Genomic DNA, 23,048 nt, shown 5'->3' with positions numbered 1-23,048 from the left:
CGCCCACTCTGCTGGGCTCAGGCCCTTCCTACTTTAGTTTATTCCCAACCTTCCCCTTTCTGCCTCCCAAACATTATTGATTATTCACTCACACCTCTCTGCCTGGTCTACCTGTCCTTAGCCTGGTTACCAATTCAATTGCATTTTGTTTTGTTTTCTTTTGTGCTTCTCTGTATTCTGTGTTCTGTTTTCTCCTACGCACTATGTACGACGCTGCAGACCCTTTGTTATATCATATAAAGAAAAGATAATAAATAATAATAACTCCAAACTTAATTCAACACCAATTAAATAAACTTACTCCTTTCAGGCTGTTGTATATAAACTCTTCTGCAAAAGTATTAGTCAATACTTCATTTCAGGCATCATACATTGGAATTGTAAATTGTACTACACAAGGGTGCAGTCAAACTGCCCCCTCTTATTTTTGCCCTAATGATTGATCCTTCGGCAGAACTAATCAAACTGAATAGAGGGAATACATGTGGGAGGTGAAGAATGTAAACTCTATCTCTTTGCTTCTGTACTTTTTTACTTACCCTCTACTCCCCCCAACCTTCTCTCCCAAATGTATAGAAAAGATTAGATTTGTATTCAACACTATTCTAACCATAAAATCGAAAAGTCAGATAAGCAAATTCTAGCCCAAAACTATAACTTTAATTTCAGAACTAAGAACATCAAATATTTGTCTAATTATCATCAACATGAAACTAACTTCCCTTCTCTATTTGCCAGTGTAAATTCAGATTTACCTGCAAGGGGACAACATATTAACTTCTTGTTTGGACACATAATGGTGATAACAATTAATGCCTTCTTTAGAAAAGAGTGAGCTTTTCAAACAAATTCTGTACATGTCCCTGGAAAACACAATACATCAATGTATATTTTTATGTATCTGGATGTGTAAATCACCCAGGCTAATATTCTCTATCCTGAACAGAACTACCGATGGCAGGGACATGGAGCTGTCAGATATTAGGAAATACTATTATGCAACCCACCTGAGCCTCTCCAGGGACCCAGAGTTAGATACAAACTGAAACATATTTCTTGGAGGTGACCTCATTGGTATTTACCTTCAGCCCCTTTACATCTAATAGAGTTATGACTCACCCTGAAAATTCTATACTTAGATTTTCTCACCTCCTCTGGAATTCTGTTATCAGACAAATTAACCTGACTACATATACCTCCCCCTTGACCCTACTTAGAAACAATTCAGTGTTTTCCCCAGGCTCACCCCTTTCTCAACCTTATCCTTGGAAAAAGCTGATAAAGGGACCTAAATTAGCCATGAGACTTAACAGATGGAGCATTGTGGCATGACCTAAACAAATTCTCTGAAATATACAATATCTCCCGACTAAAACATTCACTTTTACACACAATCCCACCTTTGCAGAACACTTACCCCCTTTAAGAGATTGTGCTATTGCTTCAAACAAAGTTTACATTAGCTGGTACATAAATTAATTAAACATCAAATCACTTTGGGCAGATGTGCCCTAGGATCTTCAGATTTAGGAGTTATGATCAAGCTTTACTTGCAGATCTTCTGCAAATATCTATTTAAATCCCTGGTCAGCTTTATTGTTCCTGCCAATCTCCAACCTTAGTAAATGTCCAGATAAGTTAGCACACATGCAGCAAAATGTATACTTGCTGAATTTTAGAAACAGCCCACACCTCTTTTCATTCAAACTGTAAATAATAAAATATGGTTTTATAGTATTTATGGAAAAGATTACTCAACTTCTAGATGACAAAGGAGAAAAATATACTCAAATATAGAAACACATATTTTTATGTTCTCCATATCACTTTACCCTCTCACTGCACATATCTTCTAAAGAGGCCACCTCTTAATGAAAACCTGAAGTTCAGGATAACAATGTGCTATTAGAAAGACGTAAACATTTATTATCAAAGTAATACAATGCACTCAGAAAGACAAGAGGCAAATATTAGCAGAGAAAAGGTCAGGAAAACAAGAATGGGAAAATAAGTAACATTTATGCTGGTTATAGTTCAATGGGCCTAGATAATGTCATGTACAAGAAAACAGAAATAACACTGTGCAGAAAATACAGAGATAATCCAAAGGTTAACGAAGATAGAAGGAAAAAACCGATAGAGAAAGTCAAAGGTTCCAAACAACAGGTATTGTACAGACTTGCTTAATGGTGCTTATATCAGTAAAGGTTGCTAACCCAAACTAATAGATAAATTGAAGGAACATAAGAAATGTACAGCATGAGTATCAGATGAACACAGCATTGGACAGCAGAGTTTTCTTGCCTGCACAAATATCTCACCAAGAAAAACACTTTTGCTCAAATAAAAAAAAAAACACAGAAAGAACAGTACAGGATTATATTATAGTATATACTCCAAGATGTCCCCTTTAGGTCTTACGTAGAATACCACATGCAGAATGAATACTTATTTGTAACATTAGTGAGTATGCATGGTACTGCATGAGTTTCCAAACAATTGTCCTAGTAGAAGTCTATTATTGCTCAGCAACAAATAGAAGTTGCATGTGTAGTTCTGTAACAAGATGCAGTTGATAGAAACTTGAATGGAGCACAATTGACAAAATTCTTCACGAACTGTTGTATGCGACACAGAGACTATAAATTATGGGGTCTTTTTATCAAAGTCCACCAGATTTCAGCATTAACTATAATTTTTTATTGCCGTTTATAGCGGTGATAACAAATGTAGATTCTCTATTGTTTATGAAATTTGCTTTGTCAGGACAACCCCTGCTAAAAGTGTTTGTACCAACATTTCTACCCACAGAGATGACTTTTTCCGCAGCGGAACGCATTCTTTCATGGCCTGTAATGGGATGATAGAATTTCAGCACCTTGGACAGTGATATCATAGAGAGAGGCATAGATACAGGAGAGTGCAGGAGACATGCTGTACCGAGAGGCGTCAATGCTTCATATATCCAAGAGATGTGATGGTGGTCTCCTAGTTGCACTTGCTGTTACCTCCAATATATATATATATATATATATATATATATATATATATATATATATATATATATATATTTATTTAATATATAAATGCTTAGTGGCGTCTGTGTGTGGAAAAAACTATTTTCTCAGAAAGGGCTCATCCAATTGACCTGAAATTTGGTATACTGACATTATTTGACAAAAAAATTAGAATAGTCAAGTCAGTTAACTTCCATCATCCCCCCTTCCCCCCGTGGGAGGGGTAGTAAAGGCTAAATTTACGAGTTGAGGGGTCAAACTCATTTTCGTGAGGTAATTTTACCTCATGAACACACATTAAAAAGGCCGCTTGCGTCGGGAACTAACGCTCTTCCCCTGAGGAGGCCTGGGCTAGGTCCAAATGCACGACAAGAACCTTTTTAAGACCTTTAGTAGCTTGATTTGACTAGAATGCATGAGTATCATGCACGGGTTAACTTGTATATATATATATATATATATATATATATATATATATATATATATATATATATATATATATATATATATATATATTGCACTTGTACATACGGTTATCAGACTTCACATACTCCTTGCTGGATCTCACAGTGATCTCTGTTCACGGACTCTGCATACTGATTACACCCGTGTGTTTCAAGTAAGCTACTTGCCCAGGACTCCCCATACTTATTACTATCACTGGACTCCACATACTCTTTGCTGTACCTGGAATTCTAGATCTCACATTGATCTCTGTTCATGGCCTTCACATGCTGATTAGGGATCAGGGTGCACCCCTGAATATGTTACCTGTAGGGGACTTCCAGATTTCCAGTTGCCCAGAACACACACACACACCTTCAGCACAGGAATGTGTTGATGAACTCCTTGATAGGCTGGTCCCTCCCCCAGGACCAGCCACTTTACTGTTTGCCACAGCGGATCTTACAAATCTGATCCTCCTCCTCTGCCTCCTTCTGTGTGCCTGACTTCCTCTGCTGGTGCGCACACAATCTGGTATGCGCGCCGACAGTCGGCTTGAAAAGTCTGCCTCTGAAAGCGACTGATGGAAAAGTTAAGTGGTGGGGGGGAGTGGCTTACTGTAATGTGGGGTGCGAAAGTGGGGGATTAATGCAATGTGGGTGTTACATCTGACATTGGTATATGTCAGTATTCATTTTAGCCATTATCTAAGCAAGGAGGAAACATTTTATTTTTTTCCCTACACTTAAGGCAGTAAAATTCCAAAATTAATTGTATAAGAGTTTAATTTTACCTTGAATTCAATACTATGGCTGGTAAAATGGAATCTTCACCTAAATCCAAAAAATAACTGTACTGTTGATGGGAACTAGCTGTTCTCACCACCTCCTGCCCCCCAAAATCCTGCACTCACAGTTGGTTTTATATGCTAGCGTTGGGGCTAATCACTTAACAGTGGGTAGAAGATATTCATTTTATTTATTGGTGGGGGGCAATTTATGTGATGACGGGGTGCTATTAAATTAATTTTATAAATATATTTATTTATATTACCAAACACAGGCTTATTTCTTCCATAAAATTCAAGCTGCGAAAAGTTACACTTTTCAAAGCTTGTTAAAGTTTCGCTTTTCCCCTTCCCCATAGAGATCTATCTTTAGTAACTGTGTGAAATACAGAGTAGAGAGGCAGCAGGAGAGTGACAATGTTGTAAATCAGAGATGGATCAAGGATTCATAGGGGGGCAGGTCATGGTACAGTCAGGAGGGTTCAAGTGGAGTTTACATGACCTTTAGAGTGTGACCTTGGAAGAAACCTCTTACATTCGGTGTTTACTGTTTGGTAGTCAAGAAACATCAATCCAATTTATTATGGTATTTTGTACAGTCATTACCATACACTAACAACTGCTTTAATCCCTTATCTGGTGACTTCTGATTGCTTCAGACATCATGTATAAAGTGTTTACCATCTTTATACATGCTTTAATGTTGATAGTCCAATAATAATGGCCTTATGCACACACGTTCTGACAAGTGCTCATTTCGCTTTCTGCCAATTTTGACACTGTCTGCTGCATTCAGAAGAGGTAACGGCCTGTACAATATGATAGAGCTCTATAGGAATTGTTTAACCTTTTAAATGCTAGATTTACTCACTTTACCTACCTGCCACTCTAGATGGCAAATAATGATTTTTTTTTTTGGGTTGGATCATTTTAGTCTAAACAATCAGTTTTTTTTATCCATAAAACACTGTCAATTTAATTTGCAAAAGTGCATAATTTTCAACAATAAAAGAAAAAAAAACAGTAGTTCCATATACCAAAAATGTTATATTTCTATCATTGAGAGTTGTCATGGTGAAAATGTATCACCCTATTTATAAAGAAGACAATCTCACATGTGCTAAATAGATACATTTACAGACTCTAACCACTGCCATGTAGGATCCAGTGATAAATAGTTGCAAGTGGCATATCAAATTAAGACTAAACCTGCTTTAAACCACTGAAATCAGCGGCAACATTTCTTTCTGACAGGTATTTGAAGAGCCGTTCCAGCTATTTAGTGTTTTGCCATGTGAGATGATCACGCAGAGGAATAATTCTGAGTGACTGGAGGAGTCAAGGAGGAAATTTTGTAGGAGCTGCTTTAGGCAGTCGAGCTGTCTTTCATGCTACATTTACTAACAACCTTTCACATGAATCGTTTCACACATTTACAGGTTTTATTGCTTATCCCATGCCTATAGCCTCTATAAAGTTCTGATCTAAAAGGTTTAAGGCAGCCACACATTGAGCAAGATTGGCTCAAAAGCATGAGCTTCCCAATGTTACATATATATTATTAGTTTTAACAATACATTGCATCTGTTTCGCAATTTTAAGATTATTACCCATTATACTCAAATAAAATTATCTTTAGCAAAAAAAAAAAAGTATATATAAGGTTAATTCATTTAAGAAGATACAGATGGATGTACCTTATTTCAAACAGGGTGACCAACAAGTCGCTCCTACAATCACACTATTGAACTATACCCCCCTTTATAAAATAAATAGATGCAGAGGGGAATAAAATAATTAGAATTAAGGAGACAGTCCGTGAATTCTAGGCTGCATCACCATCTAGGAAAGTAGTTTACTAAGATGTCTTTAACCTCCTTTCCTTTTAGAGCCCCTGGCGATGAACTGGGATTGGGGAGTGTGATCAGGAAGACCAATCGTAATCCACAATCAAGAGACCCTGGAAAAATGGCTGCCTGTAGTATCTCCCGAAACCCCAGTTAGGCGGAGGGGCACTTTGGTAAATCTTTTATCATGGTGATAGTGCAGCTTCAAGGAGCCAGAGGAAAAGCACATCTATTCACGACGACAAAAATAACTCTCAAAAGTCCACCAGCAGTAATATTTTAGGCATACTGGCTATCTGCCTTCCTTGATTTCTCCATCTTTGAATAAATGTATTCTCATAAATACCAGTAATTAAAATGTGAGCATGGGTTGTTTTGTGTTGTATGACAAATGTTCCTCAACACAATCAGCAGAAGTATTATATTTACAGTACAAATTAAGTATGAAAGAAAATGTAAGAAAAGGACACTGACTCACAAACTGACAGATGGAACATAAGAAAACATAAGAAAAAATGTGGGGAGGAATGCTACATTATCTAGAACAAAATCACCTCAGTTATGTATCCTTCCTATTAATAGCATAGGTTAGGTAATAACCAAACACCCTTAACTTCACTTCCCTCATCTGAGAATCCTTTGTCTGCACTGTTAGGGCCAATCTTGAAACTGGGCTTCACAAAGGAGGATTTCAATTTGGGACTCTGCTGCAGCACAGTGCTGTGTCGGCCCCACCTTCTGTCCCAGAGCCAACCATTATGGTGTCAGTGGCCAGAAAATCACAAGTTGTTCACTGATCCCTGACATATTTCTGTTAAATTTTTTCTGAAGTGCCAAGTCAAAGATGTAAATACATAAAGAGCAATACATTTTACTCCCTGTACCTGTTTATATAGAACAATTATTTGTAATGCAGTCAACGCAGAACATTCTCTTATCATAGAATATTCCTTGCCTCATGTATATACAGCATAGTATTACAGGTCAGTCATTAGGGTAGCCCCCAGTCAGCAAACCTGAGCTCGTAGAAGTGAGGTATTACATATATATGACAAAAAATGGCACTCTAGGGGGTAAATTTATCAAGCTGTGGGTTTGAAAAAGAGTTGATGTTGCCTACAGCAACCAATCAGATTCTAGCTATCATTTATTGAGTACATTCTAGAAAATGGCAGCTGGAATCTGATTCATTGCTATAGGCAACAATTCCACTTTTTCAAACATGCAGTTTGATAAACTTACCCCTAGGTCTTTTAAAACCATATCCTATTATCACCCAAAAATCTGTTTTTTAAAGACCCAGAGTGCCTTTGTATGGTGTGTACTGCAGGCACCAGGACATTTTGTATGTAAAGTGTATGTGTAAAGTAAAGTAAAGTGTATGTATATATATATATATATATATATATATATATATATATATATATACACACACCGTATATACTCAAGTATAAGCCGACCCGAATATTAAGCCAAGGATCGCATAAAACTGGGAAAACTTGTTGACTCGAGTATAAGCCGAGGGGGGGCTTTTTCAGCATAGGAAATGTGCAGAGAATCTCAGCTTATACACGAGTATATACGGTATATATATATATATATATATATATATATATATATATATATACATACATAGATAGGTAGATGGATATACAGACAAAACACATATATATATAATGCAAAATTTGAAAATGCTCATTTAGTCATTTAGACTTTTGCTAAATGAAAATAAGATTTTCTTCTTAATCCCCTATGTTTTGGACATGTTTTAGATAAGGATTTGATCTGTAATACATAGCTTCCTAGTCACCCCCATTTACATTGTAATGGAAACAGTAGGTTATCACTAAGTAAGGAAATAGTCAAGGTATTGTTTCATTTCTCTGAGGGAGGTGCAGACAGTGATATAAAACAGCACAATTAATTACATACAGATTGAGAGGCTAACAAGGCAAAAACAATAGATGTCAGCTCATCTTACAGGAGGTTCTATCATGATGACAATGCCGTAATAATAACAATACAGTGCTTAGAACCTGTAGTGATCGAAAACCCTGCCACAGGAATGTAGGGTTATACTGAATCTGTCCACTAGTTAATATTCCTTTCTCATGTGTACATTTTCCCTGTCAGATTGGCCACATATCATGAAAGAGACAGCAATGAATCCAGTGTATGTGCATATTTGTATAATGAACCATCTCCTTACCTTCACACATGGTGCGATCCCAAAGGAGTGGCTGTCTGCCATCTGGTGCAGGTGCAGCGCCGACCTGGGTATAGTTAAGAAATATTACAGTTACACTGTGCCTGGACTAACAACAATCTTTACCAGAATGCCTTTTACTCTATGATACAAAGGAGACAAACCAGCCAGAAAATAACATGGAAAGAATGTCATTTAGAAAGGTATTATTTAATTTCATAGTGTTATGTGTTTCCAATTTAAAAATACGATGTACTGAATACTGACAAAACATCTAAAGCAGGCCTGTCCAACCTGCGGCCCTCCAGGTGTTGTGAAACTACAAGCCCCAGCATGCTTTGCCAGTAGACAACCTGTTGATAGCTGGAAGGTGCATGCTGGGACTTGTAGTTTTTACAACATCTGGAGGGCCGCAGGTTGGACAGGCCTGATCTAAAGGGTAAATAATACCAAAAACTGAAATTTTCATATAAAGGTAAATACAATATTCAGTCTAACCCTGACTTTCCACTGCAGCTCTGCTAAAGTGTGATGGTGTAATTCCTTTCTCCTCACCCCTTTATCACAAAGTCACATCCCACACAAATACTGAAAGTGTGTTAATAGAATGCAATAATGGCAATTAGTAAAAAAAATATTATGTCATATATTTTTCCCCAAACTGGCTGTGACACTACTGGACATTTCCTAGTTCCCCATCAACTTCTACAGTGCATTCACATTAATATGGGGCCTGCTTTATCATTGAGAATCATATACTCAAATGTTGGCACTGGGTGATATGGGAAAGAGAGTCTCTACTTTCCTAGGGAACTTTCACACATACATCTTCCTATTTCTATCTAAATACGTAAGGGTTTTTTTGGTTTTGCTTGAAGAGTTACCATGAAAGGGATGAATGAAGTGCCAAGTCCTACTTTGTGGAAACTTATTTGTACATATACATTAAGGAAGTACTTAATGGTGTCCGTTTTCTCTATACATCACACCCTAGCCAAAGCAAGACACAAGTTATATATCCAAATCATCACCTTCAAGTACTTAAGCAAAATAAAGTACCTATAACTTATGATGAAGGTATGTCATGGAAATGGAAAAGCGGAAGGATTGGACCCATCTTTGAAAAAAGGGCAGGCAAATATACCTTGGTTACCAGACTTGGTCAAAACGTAGTCTTATGACCATGTCAAAAGCAAACACATGTTCCATAAAAAATAATGTATGTATTGTATTGGAGTAGAGAGATCAAGTAAATAAAGAGGATTTCCATTGTGGTATACAGTATGTCTAGTGATATGTAAATGGGTCATTATAAGAATGGTTTGTAGCTTCAGAATTAAGACAAAATTATGTGGTGCTAGGATAAATAGATGTCATACCAAAGTGTTATGGTTTTTGGACATTGTAATTTTCATCATAGAAATCATAGGCTTTTGTTCATATCTCATGATCAGCCTATCAAAACATTTAGGTACTAAATACAAGAGTTAGAGCATTGTCACTGCTTGCTCATGTTTTATATTAGCCATATTGGAATAAGAACATAAAAATGTTGGACTCTTTAACACTAATTACTCAGCTCTGAACAGAATACCGAGTCCCATGTCCATCAGCTCATGTAGAAATCAAATTGTTTTTTACACGCTTATACAAAATTGGGTATGGGGCCAGGACAATAACAACAAACTCAAATAATTCATTTCCTGCACAAAATTAATTATAAACCAGAAAATTCATCAGCCAAAGTTTCCCAGCAAATGAAAACACAAGTCACCTACTGTACAATGTGATTCCATTGTAACATCCACAAAATTAGACTTCAAGGAAACTATAAATTGCCATTATTAAACAGTACAACCCATTAATTTCTTTGAAATCCAATTCATAATAAGATGATGTCAAGCATTGTTGTTCATTTTTCTCTACTATAGCATGGTTGAAAAACATCACTTAAACTGATCAGTTTCTGTGCAGATGCTTTGCAGAGAATGGCAACATTGTTGCAACAATGTAACAAACCGAATAGCCTCCCAGGTTCTGTTATAGTGCATAGGTAAAGGAGAAAGAGGAGTGGAAAGCCATGACTACTATATTTCCAAAGTTGGTTGATACCCATCAGCTAAAATATCCATGTAGCTAGTAAATAGGTAAAGATAAATATGCATATTTTCCACCACAGGGCAACAGAACAGTAAATACCAATAATTTGCAACCATATACTATTTCATATTCAGATAAGAGTTAAAAACAGCAGACAAATTGTAGATGTTAGGTCAAACCATAGAGGTGTTTGGAAGTGAGGAGAATGGAAGTCAATGAGCTGGGAGCTATGATAATTACACTTCTAAATAAATAGCTCTTGCTTTTCTGCATTTTATGCTTGTAGACATATCCGACATATGTCCAGAGAATAGGGGAATATGAATAGTGAACATGCAATGTAGTGTAAAGGTTTAGGTAGTGAAGTTATATTAACAGATGTTATTCTACTCTACCAACTCATCCTAATACCAGTAGTGAATTAAAGCTTTCAAATCCTTAAATGGGGGCATTATTGTATTAAATTTCAATATGAAAAATGGTTATTACAAAGAATAAAAAAAAAAGATTTTGAAATCTTGGGATAAGTAGTTGTAGCCTAATATTGGCATTTAAAGTAATAAAATGAATGACAATATAAATGTTGTAAGAATAATGCCTGTTTTGGTAGAGCCAACTTGAAACCCATGTTAAAATTACAAGTGAGCTGAGGCACATAGTTCTGGCTGAAAGGTCCAGTTTTCTATTTGTTACCAGGTGGCTCTTAACACTCCAGTGATTGGATGATCAAGACATCTTTGCTGACATAGATTCCTTGCCTATGGGCTAGCAGATTCATTAGCCACTACAGGTGAAAGAGTTGGAAGAGATTTGGAAAATGTCAAGATATTAATTTATTTACAATTGTATGCATCTATATCACTTTTTTTTTTCAAACACTGCATGTTTTGCAAACATAGAAACTCACATGGGATGTGTGCAAATATGTAAACCTTACAATGTGTCATAGACCATACTTTAGGCAATAGGAGGAGAAGGGCTAACACCTAGGTTCCCAAACTGTGCGCCGCGGCTCCCAGGGGTGCCGCGGCGCTGTCACAGGGGTGCCGTGGACAGGATGAAGAGGAAGGAAAAAGAAAAAAAAAGAAAAAAAAACTACTTACCAATCCGGCGGCGCCCGGGACCCAGCATCCTCCTCCTTCCTCGTTTCTCACTGAATGCTGGGCGTGACGTCACGCCCAGCATTCAGTGAGAAACGAGGAAGGAGGAGGATGCTGGGTCCCGGGCGCCGCCGGATTGGTAAGTAGTTTTTTTCTTCTTCCTGTCTACGGCAGGGGCACAGCGAGGGGCAGAGGGTGAGGGGACAGAGCGGGCAGAGGCTGAGGGGACAGAGCGGGCAGAGACTGAGGGGACAGAGCAGGCAGAGGCTGAGCGGGCAGAGGCTGAGGGGAAAGAGCGGGCAGAGGCTGAGGGGACAGTGCGGGCAGAGGCTGAGGGGACAGTGCGGGCAGAGGCTGAGGGGACAGAGCGGGCAAAGGGGACAGAGCGGGCAGAGGCAGAGCGGCCAGAGGCTGAGGGGACAGAGCGGCCAAAGGCTAAAGGGACAGAGCGGCCAGAGGCTGAGGGGACAGAGCGGCCAGAGGCTGAGGGGACAGAGCGGCCAGAGGCTGAGGGGACAGAGGCTGAGGGGACAGAGGCTGAGGGGACAGAGGCTGAGGGGACAGAGGCTGAGGGGACAGAGCAGGCAGAGGCTGAGGGGACAGAGCGGGCAGAGGCAGAGGGGGCAGAGGCTGAGGGGACAGAGCGGGCAGAGGCTGAGGGGACAGAGCGGGCAGAGGCTGAGGGGACAGAGCGGGCAGAGGCTGAGCGGGCAGAGGCTGAGGGGACAGAGCGGGCAGAGGCTGAGGGGACAGAGCGGGCAGAGGCTGAGGGGACAGAGCGGGCAGAGGCTGAAGGGACAGAGCGGGCAGAGGCTGAAGGGACAGAGCGGGCAGATGCTGAGGAGACAGAGGCTGAGGGGACAGAGGCTGAGGGGACAGAGCGGGCAGAGGCTGACGGGACAGAGCGGGCAGAGGCTGAGAGGACAGAGCGGGCAGAGGCTGAGAGGACAGAGCGGGCAGAGGCTGAGGGGACAGAGCGGGCAGAGGCTGAGGGGACAGAGCGGGCAGAGGCTGAGGGGACAGAGCGGGCAGAGGCTGAGGGGACAGAGCGGGCAGATGCTGAGGGGACAGAGCGGGCAGAGGCAGAGGGGGCCGAGGCTGAGGGGACAGAGCGGGCAGAGGCTGAGGGGACAGAGCTGGCAGAGGCTGAGGGGACAGAGCGGGCAGAGGCTGAGGGGACAGAGCGGGCAGATGCTGAGGGGACAGAGCGGACAGATGCTGAGGGGACAGAGTGGACAGATGCTGAGGGGACAGAGCGGGCAGAGGCTGAGGGGACAGAGGATGAGAGGACAGAGCGGGCAGAGGCTGAGGGGGCAGAGCGTGGGGGCACAGTGTGTGTGTGGATGTAGGGGGCACTGAGTGTGTGGATGAGTGTGTGGATGCAGGGGGCACTGAGTGTGTGGATGAGTGTGTGGATGCAGGGGGCACTGAGTGTGTGGATGCAGGGTGCACTGAGTGTGTGGATGCAGGGTGCACTGAGTGTGTGGATGCAGGGTGCACTGAGTGTGTGGATGCAGGGTGCACTGAGTGTGTGGATGCAGGATGCAGGGTGCACTGAGTGTGTGGATGCAGGGTGCACTGAGTGTGTGGATGCAGGGGGCACGGTGTGTGTGGATGCAGGGGGCACGGTGTGTGTGGATGCAGGGTGCACTGAGTGTGTGGATGCAGGGTGCACTGAGTGTGTGGATGCAGGGTGCACTGAGTGTGTGGATGCAGGAGGCACTGAGTGTGTGGATGCAGGGTGCACTGAGTGTGTGGATGCAGGATGCAGGGTGCACTGAGTGTGTGGATGCAGGGGGCACGGTGTGTGTGGATGCAGGGGGCACGGTGTGTGTGGATGCAGGGTGCACTGAGTGTGTGGATGCAGGGTGCACTGAGTGTGTGGATGAGTGTGTGGATGCAGGGTGCACTGAGTGTGTGGATGCAGGGTGCACTGAGTGTGTGAATGCAGGGTGCACTGAGTGTGTGGATGCAGGGTGCACTGAGTGTGTGGATGCAGGAGGCACTGAGTGTGTGGATGCAGGGTGCACTGAGTGTGTGGATGCAGGGTGCACTGAGTGTGTGGATGCAGGGGGCACTGAGTGTGTTAGCTGTAAATTGTTCTTTGACAGAAACATAATTGAAAAAAAATACATAATTAATGCTTTTCCCTTGGATTTATGTGTATTATTTTTGTATACAACTAAATACTTATTACGTCTTTTGACTACTTATAAAACGGGACTGCTCGGTAATTATTTTGGAGGGGTGCCTTGAAAAAATTTTGGAGACTCTAAGGGTGCCGCAAACTGCAAAAGTTTGGGAACCACTGGGCTAACACTTTAACTTTTCATTCATCAGTGCCAGTTTAGTATGCTATATTTGGTCCCTCTAGATGCCCATGAGCTAAATGTGGCCCTATAGAGCTTTATTGTGGCCCCCAGCTTAGCAAAAGGATCATAGGCTAGGCTGGATGTAAATCTATGAATTGTATTTGACCTGTGAGAACAGAGTTATAATAAAACTGTGTCATCTGCAAGGAAATAGTTGGAGAGCACTGTACTAAGTAAAACAGGGTATATCCATATGAGATGCAGAGGCACATGTGTCAATAGTGATAGGCTGCCTTGGGCACAAAAGTAAGTGAAAGAAATACTAGCTCCAACATACTGGTGGTGTCATGGTAAAGAACATAGGCCAAAATTAAACACCTAGGAGATGGCAGATGCCGAGCTATACAACATTTTACTCCTTCAGCTAGTAACTAGAATGTCCACCTAGTGTAAACCTAGGAGGATACATATGATATTGGTCTACTAGTAAAAAACAATTGCTCTTCTCTTTAATTTCCTAATTTAGCTTGCAATGTCATCATGTATTGTCACTTGTCACTCATTCTATTGTTCCACCATAGCGTACCAGCCGAAAATATCGAGGAGAAGCAGCCAGTAACTTCTTACCTGTAAAGCTGTCGACTGCTGCACCTCAGTGTCAGTGATGGGGTAGGAGAATGAGACTGGACTTTGATGTCCCTACCCAGGGCCACTCTCCCAGACTGAAGGGACCATTAAATGTCACCCCCACAACTCCATTCCCTTCTACTAATGAAGGCCGCTGCACAGTCTCCAAGGGGGTGCAGTCCAAGGGAAGGAGGGAGGCCACCTAGGGCACTCACAGTGCTTCCGCCAGCCCTGACCCTGTTCAACTTGTCTCCCTGGTTTTACAGAGCAGTACTACTTGTTGGCATTTTATAAAGTAAAATAATATGTTTAATTAAGTAACAATTACACAAGTGTATTATGCATTTTAATGTTTATGTTTCATGACTATGTAACAAAAAAACATTGATTTAATTTGAGCTTTTTCAGATCTATGGGACAAAAACTTTCTTTTGAATCACCCAGACTTGGCTTTGATGCATAAATTTGCTGGAGTCCTTATTTCAAAGCAGGAAGACAGAATCTGGTCTATTACACATCCCATCACTACTAAGCCTGCAAGTCCAGTGTCAGATGAGCAATGTCATAGCTAAGGACAAGGAGACTCTGTTTACCCATTTCCTATGCATCAGCCTCCCTTTGATTACCATTAGACTTTGTCTTGACATGGGACATTAATCAGGCTATTCCCAGGCAGTAAAACTCCCATTGCCTGAACCATGTATCAAATCCTTTACAGACAATGTCAATATAACATGAAGCCGATAACCGATGGCTGGAAGATTTTCTAAAACATCTCTAGGGCTCTATCATTGCCAAATGAAAAGCTGCTGCTGGCTTTAAAAACACAAGATGAGTCTAGGTTTTATCAAGTACAATTTGAATTGGAGGAAGCTAATGCATGGTAAATACAGCATTATTTGCATTTCATCACAGGATCCTAAGAGAACCCTTCTTCTGTGAACATACAGTGGGTGAAGGAACAAGGTAAAGCCAATTCCCGTGACTGCCGCATAAATTCATTACTTATTTAGGAAGCACCAAACACATTCTGCATAACTACGCAATAGGGAGACAGCGTCTATAGAAGCTGGTAACTGTGGAGTTTAATGAAGATTATAGCTTAGTGCATTTGGGATTATTTACTATACAATATTAAAACAACAACATGCTATTTGACTGTAATATACACAAAGTACTGCCTGTTAAATATGTCAACGTGTTTCAGATGCTCCCCATGCAAAAAGTCTACAGCAAAATTTCAGAAAATAACAGGCAGTATTGTTCCAAAAAAAACTGATCGTGATATTCATCTGCATTCTGTAGACATTTTACACCACCTGGTGGTGAAAATCAGCCTTAAAACTCTAAGAGAATTGCAAGATATTTTATTCCATGCATATGCAGTAAGCTTTGTCACACCAAGATAATTAATCACATTAATGTCACCTTAAAAAGTCTAACTTCATAACATATTTAAAAGGAGCCCTCTCTCATAGAGCAAGCTGGAGTCAGCAGAATATTTGTTTGCAATTTTAAATGATATAGTTGTATCCGATGTATAGACCGTTAGTCCTATAATACAACATTGCTTTGTGGTAAAGGGAAAATAATATTGTATTTCCTACTTAATTCAAATGACTTAGCAAATGAGTCAACTCTGTATTCTGATAAGCCAACTTCACTCTCTAGAAAAGCTACAAACTGTCACATAAATAATCAAACACCAAACCTATACACCGATAACATACCACCAGGTCACTTTTACTAATGTAATATTTAAATAGATTCTTAAGTATTTAGTATAATGAAGTCCTTTATGTCTTCAAAGGCAGGTAACATCCTAACACTATTCTCACTTAGATCTTCCTAATTCAATAGCGCTACATAGTGCTAATATAAAAATATGGAAATGGGGTGAATGGGGATGGGTTAACGGTAGAGATGAGCGGGTCCGAATTCGGCAAATCAGAACACCCCCGAACAGTGCCGATCCGAGCCTGATCCGAGCACTGTTCGGGTATTCCCGCCGATCGCAAAACTCAGAACGAGGCAAAGCCTCATCATTCCGCCGTCGGATCTCGCGAGATCCGGATTCATATTATTCCCCCGCTTGCCGCCGCCATCTTCACTCGGGCATTGGAGGGGGAAGATGGAGGGTGTGTTAGTGGTGTCCTCTGTCCTGCTCATTAGTGGTGCTGTCCTGTGCTCTGTCCTGCTCAGTCCAGTGGTGGTGTCCTGTGCTCTGTCCTGCTCAGTCCAGTGGTGCTGTCCTGCTCAGTCCAGTGGGGCTGTCCTGTGCTCTGTCCTGCTCAGTCCAGTGGTGGTGTCCTGGTGCTCTGTCCTGCTCAGTCCAGTGGTGGTGCTGCCATAATTCCAGTGGTGCAGTCCAGTGTCCAGTCCAGTGGTACAGCCATTTAAATCCGGTGGTGCTGTCCTGTGCTGTGCTGCTGTATAAGTCCACTGATCCTGCCGTATAAGTCCAGTGGTACTGCTATATAAGTTCACTGATCCTGCCGTATAAGTCCAGTGGTACTGCTATATAAGTCCACTGATTCTGCCGTATAAGTCCAGTGGTACTGCTATATAAGTTCACTGATCCTGCCGTATAAGTCCAGTGGTACTGCTATAGAAGTTCACTGATCCTGCCGTATAAGTCCAGTGGTACTGCTATATAAGTTCATTGATCCTGCCATATAAGTCCAGTGGTACTGGTATATAAGTTCACTGATCCTGCCGTATAAGTCCAGTGGTACTGCTATATAACTCCAGTCCAGTGGTACTCTCCTGTGCCGCATATAATTTTTAAAGCCTTTGCCGAGTGTGTGTGGTTTAGGGGTACACTCTCTTGTGCTGCATATAATGGAGAACAAAAATTTGGAGGATAAAGTAGGGAAAGATCAAGAACCACTTCCTCCTAATGCTGAAGCTGCTGCCACTAGTCATGACATAGACGATGAAATGCCATCAACGTCGTCTGCCAAGGCCGATGCCCAATGTCATAGAAAAGGGTATGTAAAATCCAAAAAGCCAAAGGTCACTCAAATTATCAAAAAAAAGAAATTAAAATCATTTGAGGAGAAACGTAAACTTGCCAATATGCCATTTACGACACGGAGTGGCAAGGAAAGTCTTAGGCCCTGGTCCGTGTTCATGACCAGTGGTTCAGCTTCACACAACAATCTAAGCCCTCCTCCCCCCACCCCTCTAAAAAATTTAAGAGAGTTAAGCTGTCATCAAAAACACAGCAAACAACTCTGCCTTCTAAAGACATGGCATCACAAATCCCCAAGGAGAGTCCAAGGGTGTTGGTGGCTGCGATGCCTGACCTTCCCATCACTGTACGGGAAGAGGTGGCTTCTTCCACCATTTGCAGCACGCCCTATGCATATGCTGGAAGGATCACCCACAGTGCAGATCCAGATTTGGATAATGAAGGTGTCAATGTTGTACACCAGGAGGAGGATATTGATGTAGCTGGCGCTGAGGAGGAACTTGACAATGTGGTTCTCTTAAATGAGGCACCAGGGGGGAAACAGTTGTTGTCCATGGGATGAAAAAGCCCATCGTCATGCCTGGCCAGAAGACCAATAAATCCACCTCTTCGGTCTGGAATTATTTCTATCCCAATCTGAACAACAAATGTATTGCCATATGTACCTTATGTAAAGCTGCAATAAGCAGGGGTAAGGATCTTGGCCACCTAGGGACATCCTCCCTTATACGTCACCTGAAGAACCTTCATAATTCTGTGTTTAGTTCAGGAACTGTGGCTAGGACCGTCAGCAGTCCAGGGACGCCTAAATCCCTTGGTGCCATTGTATCCACACCAGCAACACCTTCCTGGTCAATTTCCTCCTCGATCTGGATCAGAGATAGTCCTGCAGGCCATGTCACCGGCATGACTGAGTCCTCTTCAATCCGGGATACTTCCGGAGGATCCTGCAGCGGTACGCCTACTACTGCCGCTGCTGCTGTTGGGAGTCGGTCATCTTCCCAGAGGGGAAGTCGTAAGACCGCTACGTCTTTCACTAAGCAATTGAAGGTACAACAGTCGTTTGCCATGAGCATGAAGTACAATAGCAGTCATCCTATCGCAAAGCGGATAACTGCGGCCTTGACAGCTATGTTGGTGTTAGACGTGCGTCCGGTGTCCGCCATCAGTGGAGTGGGATTTAGACGGTTGATGGAGGTATTGTGTCCCCGGTACCAAATCCCGTCTAGATTCCACTTCACTAGGCAGGCGATACCCGGGATGTACAGAGAAGTACGAAAAAGTGTCCTCAGTGCTCTGAAAAATGTGGTTGTACCCACTGTCCACTTAACCATGGACATGTGGACATGTGGTTCAGGGCAAACTAAGGACTATATGACTGTGACAGCCCACTGAGTAGATGCATCGCCTTCCGCAGCAAAATCAGCAGCATCAGTAGCAGCATCTCCGAAACGCCTGCTCGTTCCAAGGCAGGCAACGTTGTGTATCACCGGTTTCAGTAAGAGGCACAACGCAAACAACCTCTTAGAGAAACTGAGGGAAATCCTCTCGCAGTGGCTTACCACACTTACACTCTCCTGGGGATTTGTGGTGTCGGACAACGCCAGTAACATTGTGCGGGCATTACATATGGGCAATTTCCAGCACGTGCCATGTTTTGCCCACACAATAAGTTTGGTGGTGCAGCATTATCTTGAAAGTGACAGGGGTGTGCAGGATATGCTTGCGGTGGCCCGCAAAATTGCGGGACACTTTCGCCATTCTGCCACTGCCTACCGAAGACTGGAGCACCATCGAAAAAGCCTGAACCTGCCCTGCCATCACCTCAAACAAGAGGTTGTGACTCGCTGGAAATCCACCCTCTATATGCAGCAGAGGATAAAGGAGCAGCAAAAAGCCATTCAAGCCTACACAGCCACCAACGACATAAGAAAAGGAGTGGGGATGTGCCTAAGTCAAGCGCAGTGGAGACTGATTTCCGTGTTGTGCAAGGTTCTCCAGCCATTTGAACTTGCCACACGAGAAGTCAGTTCCAACACTGCCAGCTTGAGTCAGGTCATTCCCCTGATCAGGCTGTTGCAGAAGCAGCTGGAGAAAGTGAGGGAGGAGCTGGTAAAGCATTGCGATTCAACAAAGCATGTAGCTCTTGTGGATGAAGCCCTTTGTACACTTTGCCAGGATCCGAGGGTGGTCAGTCTTTTAAAGTCAGAGGAATACATTCTGGCCACCGTGCTCGATCCTCGGTTTAAAGCGTTTGTTGTGTCTCTGTTTCCGGCGGACACAAGTCTACAGCGGTGCAAAGACCTGCTGGTCAGGAGATTGTCCTCTGAAGAGGACCGTGACATGCCAACAGCTCCACCTTCATTTTCTTCCACACCTGTGGCTGCGAGGAAACAGCTGAGATTTCTTAAACGACCCGATGGCGGGGATGCAGAGAACATCTGGTCCGGACTGAAGGACCTGCCAACGATTGCAGACATGTCTACTGTCGCTGCATTGGATGCTGTCACCATTGAAAAAATGGTGGAGGATTACTTTGCTAACAGCATCCAAGTAGACATGTCAGACAGTCCTTACTTGTACTGGCAGGAAAAAAGGCAGTTTGGAAGCCCCTGTACAAACTGGCTCTATTTTACCTGAGTTGTCGCCCCTCCAGTGTGTACTCCAAAAGAGTTTTTAGTGCAGCAGGGAACCTGGTCAGTGAGCGGCGAAGGAGGTTGCTTCCGCAAAATGTGGAGAAGATGATGTTCATCAAAATGAATAATCAATTCTTCAATGAAGACCAGCAATGGCCTCCAGAGACTACAGAGGGACTTGTGATTGTGGAGTCCAGCGGGGACGAATTGATAATGTGTGAGGATGACGAAGTAGACACTGAATGGGGCGAGGAATCAGAGGATGAGGATGAGGACGACATCTTGCCTCAGTAGAGCCAGTTTACTTTGTACAGGGAGAGATGTGTGGGGGCCCAAACAAACCAATCATTTCAGCCACAGTAGTTTGGTAGGCCCTGTCGCTGAAATGATTGGTTTGTTAAGGTGCGCATGTCCTATTTCACCAACATAAGGGTGGGTGGGAGGGCCCAAGGACAATTCCATCTTGCACCTCTTTTTTTGGCATTATGTGCTCTTTGAGGCCTAGCTTTTCAAACTGCCATCCTGTCTGCCACTGCAGTGCCACTCCTAGATGGGCCACGTGTTTGTGCCGCCCACTTCTGTCGCTTAGCTTAGTCATCCAGCTACCTCGGTGCAACCTTATGGCCTAAAAACAATATTGTGAGGTGTTCAGAATAAACTGGACATGAGTGGAAATGAATGTTATTGAGGTTAATAATAGTGTAGGAGTGAAAAAAAAATAAAAATCTGGATTTTAGCAGTTTTTATGCTTTTTAAAAAAAAAAATCAGAACCCAAAACCCAAAACCTTGAGGGGGGTGTTTTGGCAAATCCCTTTAGAACCCAAGACCTGAAGGTAATCAGAACCCAAAACAAAAAACACGAAAAGTGGCCGGTGCACATCCCTAGTTAACGGAAGGAATGAAGGGAATGGAAAGGTGAGATGAAGGAAATATTATAAACAGAGGGAATGTAGAGGTATAATGGAGGGAAATGATGAAGCCATTAAGAGAAGGAATGTAAGGGGAAGAGAAGAAGGGACAGTATAAAAGGAAGGTATGGAATACAATAAAAGGAATTGTAGGAATTAAAGCAAAGTAAAGATTATAGGCAAGGGGAAGGAAAAGATGAGATGCAGGAAAGAGGTAAAAGGAAGCGATTAAGGCATGGGATTATGGGAATGGATAAAAAGAACGAATGAAGAGATGGAAAGCAGGGAAAGGAGGAAAGAAATTAATGAATGAAGGGAAGGGATGGAATAAAGTAAATTGATAAAAGGAAGATAATAAGGGATGAGATGAGCGGAATGGATAAAAGGAATGAATAAAATGAAGGAAAAAGTGGAAGAGACGGCATGAAAATAAGGTAAGTCACTGGAAGAGATGGAGGTGCAGGATGAAAGCAAGCAATTAGGGGAAGGGACAAAGGGATAGATAGGGTGGGAAGGGAAAGGGGGAAGAGGAAAGGGGAATTGGATAGAAAATTAAAGGTAAAGATGATAAAGAAAGAATAAGGTAAAAAGGGAAGGGAAAGGAATAGAAAAAGATGAGTGAAAGAAATTAAATAAAGAAAAAATGACATTAACAAACATTAGGTAAAGTGTGGAAAATGCATGCAACAGTCCAGATCCCTTACCTGAGATCCGTCTCTACTCCAGTCAGCATTTGTGAGAACACATTAAAGTTACTTTCTCCTTCTGGCTGTTGAGCTACACGTATTCTTTCCAATAACATGGTCTGGGGTAAACAAACAAAGAAGCGTTACAATAACTCCTTCATCCTGTAGGACATACATTGTAAACACAAACTGGACATTGCAGGGATTTGTAATGGATAATAAATATTTACTTTCATTATACCAAACCATAAAATATTTTAGAGATTCTTATGCAGTTGTGCGTTTCATGGTCTATAGAGCATCGTAATTTAGTACACAGGGTTAGTGCAATTGTGGCTGTTTTCCTGCTCTGCACAATTTGATACACACTCCAACATGCAATGTATTCATTCATCTACTTGGGTGAATGTGTGCAGTTGGTGCACCTTGTTCTTGCCTTTGTTTCAAGTGGCAATGTATGCCTGCTTACAATTCAAATACATTGAAAGTAGCCATTATTAACACATCTGAGAAGGTAATAAAATTAGGGGCTAATTCCTGGTAAGAAAGCCCCGTACTGCCATGTCAAGTAGTAAATGCCACCACACTTGCCCTGAATACACATCCTCCAACGCATTTCAACCTGATATAAGGTCTTCATCAAGCTGGATCTGCATCGGAGAATGTGAATTAAGCTAATATACTCTGCTGCTCTATCTGGATTGGGTACAGTTATCAGCTTTCTCCACTCATCCTGGGCTGGGAATATTAAGAACAATTTGAAATACTGCGATTGTTATCCAGATATTCCAGTAGGAGCACTTGCACCTTTCTCTGTTCGTTTCTATATGTAAGAATAATTTAAAAAAAAATAAAAAAAAAATATTATTTAAATAAAAGATATTATGCCACATGTTTCTCTTTTCCGTTTAATTCCCATAATAATAATATGAGGAAATGAAAATATTAAATAGAAAAAGAAAGGACAACTGGAGGAGATATTTCTTATAAGGCTTATTGAAAGACTAACCTGTGGTAGGTTTTCCACCACTAGGGGGTGTCATCATTGAAGTGTCACATCAAGGAGAAGTCTAAAGATTGTTTGCTTTTCATCACATTCATCACAGATTCACTTGTATCAATAATATGGTGATTGGTTGAGAGATTTTATCATATTGGTCTTTACAGAATGACACTAATATATAATTATACTATTTTCAGAAATTTGGACATTACGCTGGGAGGATCAAGGGAAAGTTTTAACCATACCACATCATACCTAAGTATATTATTTTTATTAATATTATTATTATTATTATTACTATTATTATTTGCTAACAAGGTCTACCTTGTCCATACTGATCATTTTACAGTTTACTTAGGTAAACTAAACTATGACTTATGTAGCCAAGTCATATATTCTA

General features: G+C 41.7%; 1 protein-coding gene across 5 annotated transcripts in view; it reads right to left on the bottom strand.

Annotated features, from left to right (window-relative positions):
- The window catches only part of MYO18B (myosin XVIIIB), a 390,269-nt gene that overhangs the window by 312,602 nt on the left and 54,619 nt on the right, over positions 1–23,048 (bottom strand). For all 5 annotated transcript variants that reach the window (XM_075214447.1, XM_075214450.1, XM_075214452.1 and 2 more), the window contains 2 exons: positions 21,664–21,764; positions 8,305–8,368 (listed from right to left, as the gene is read on the bottom strand). In XM_075214447.1, the coding sequence (XP_075070548.1) occupies positions 8,305–8,368; positions 21,664–21,764 (165 nt within the window). The remainder of the gene's footprint in view (positions 1–8,304; positions 8,369–21,663; positions 21,765–23,048) is intronic.

The sequence above is a fragment of the Mixophyes fleayi genome, chromosome 1 (assembly GCF_038048845.1).
Source record: "Mixophyes fleayi isolate aMixFle1 chromosome 1, aMixFle1.hap1, whole genome shotgun sequence".
In the NCBI taxonomy this organism is placed as follows: Eukaryota; Metazoa; Chordata; class Amphibia; order Anura; family Limnodynastidae; genus Mixophyes; species Mixophyes fleayi.
This window is presented reverse-complemented; position numbering and strand designations above follow the sequence as displayed.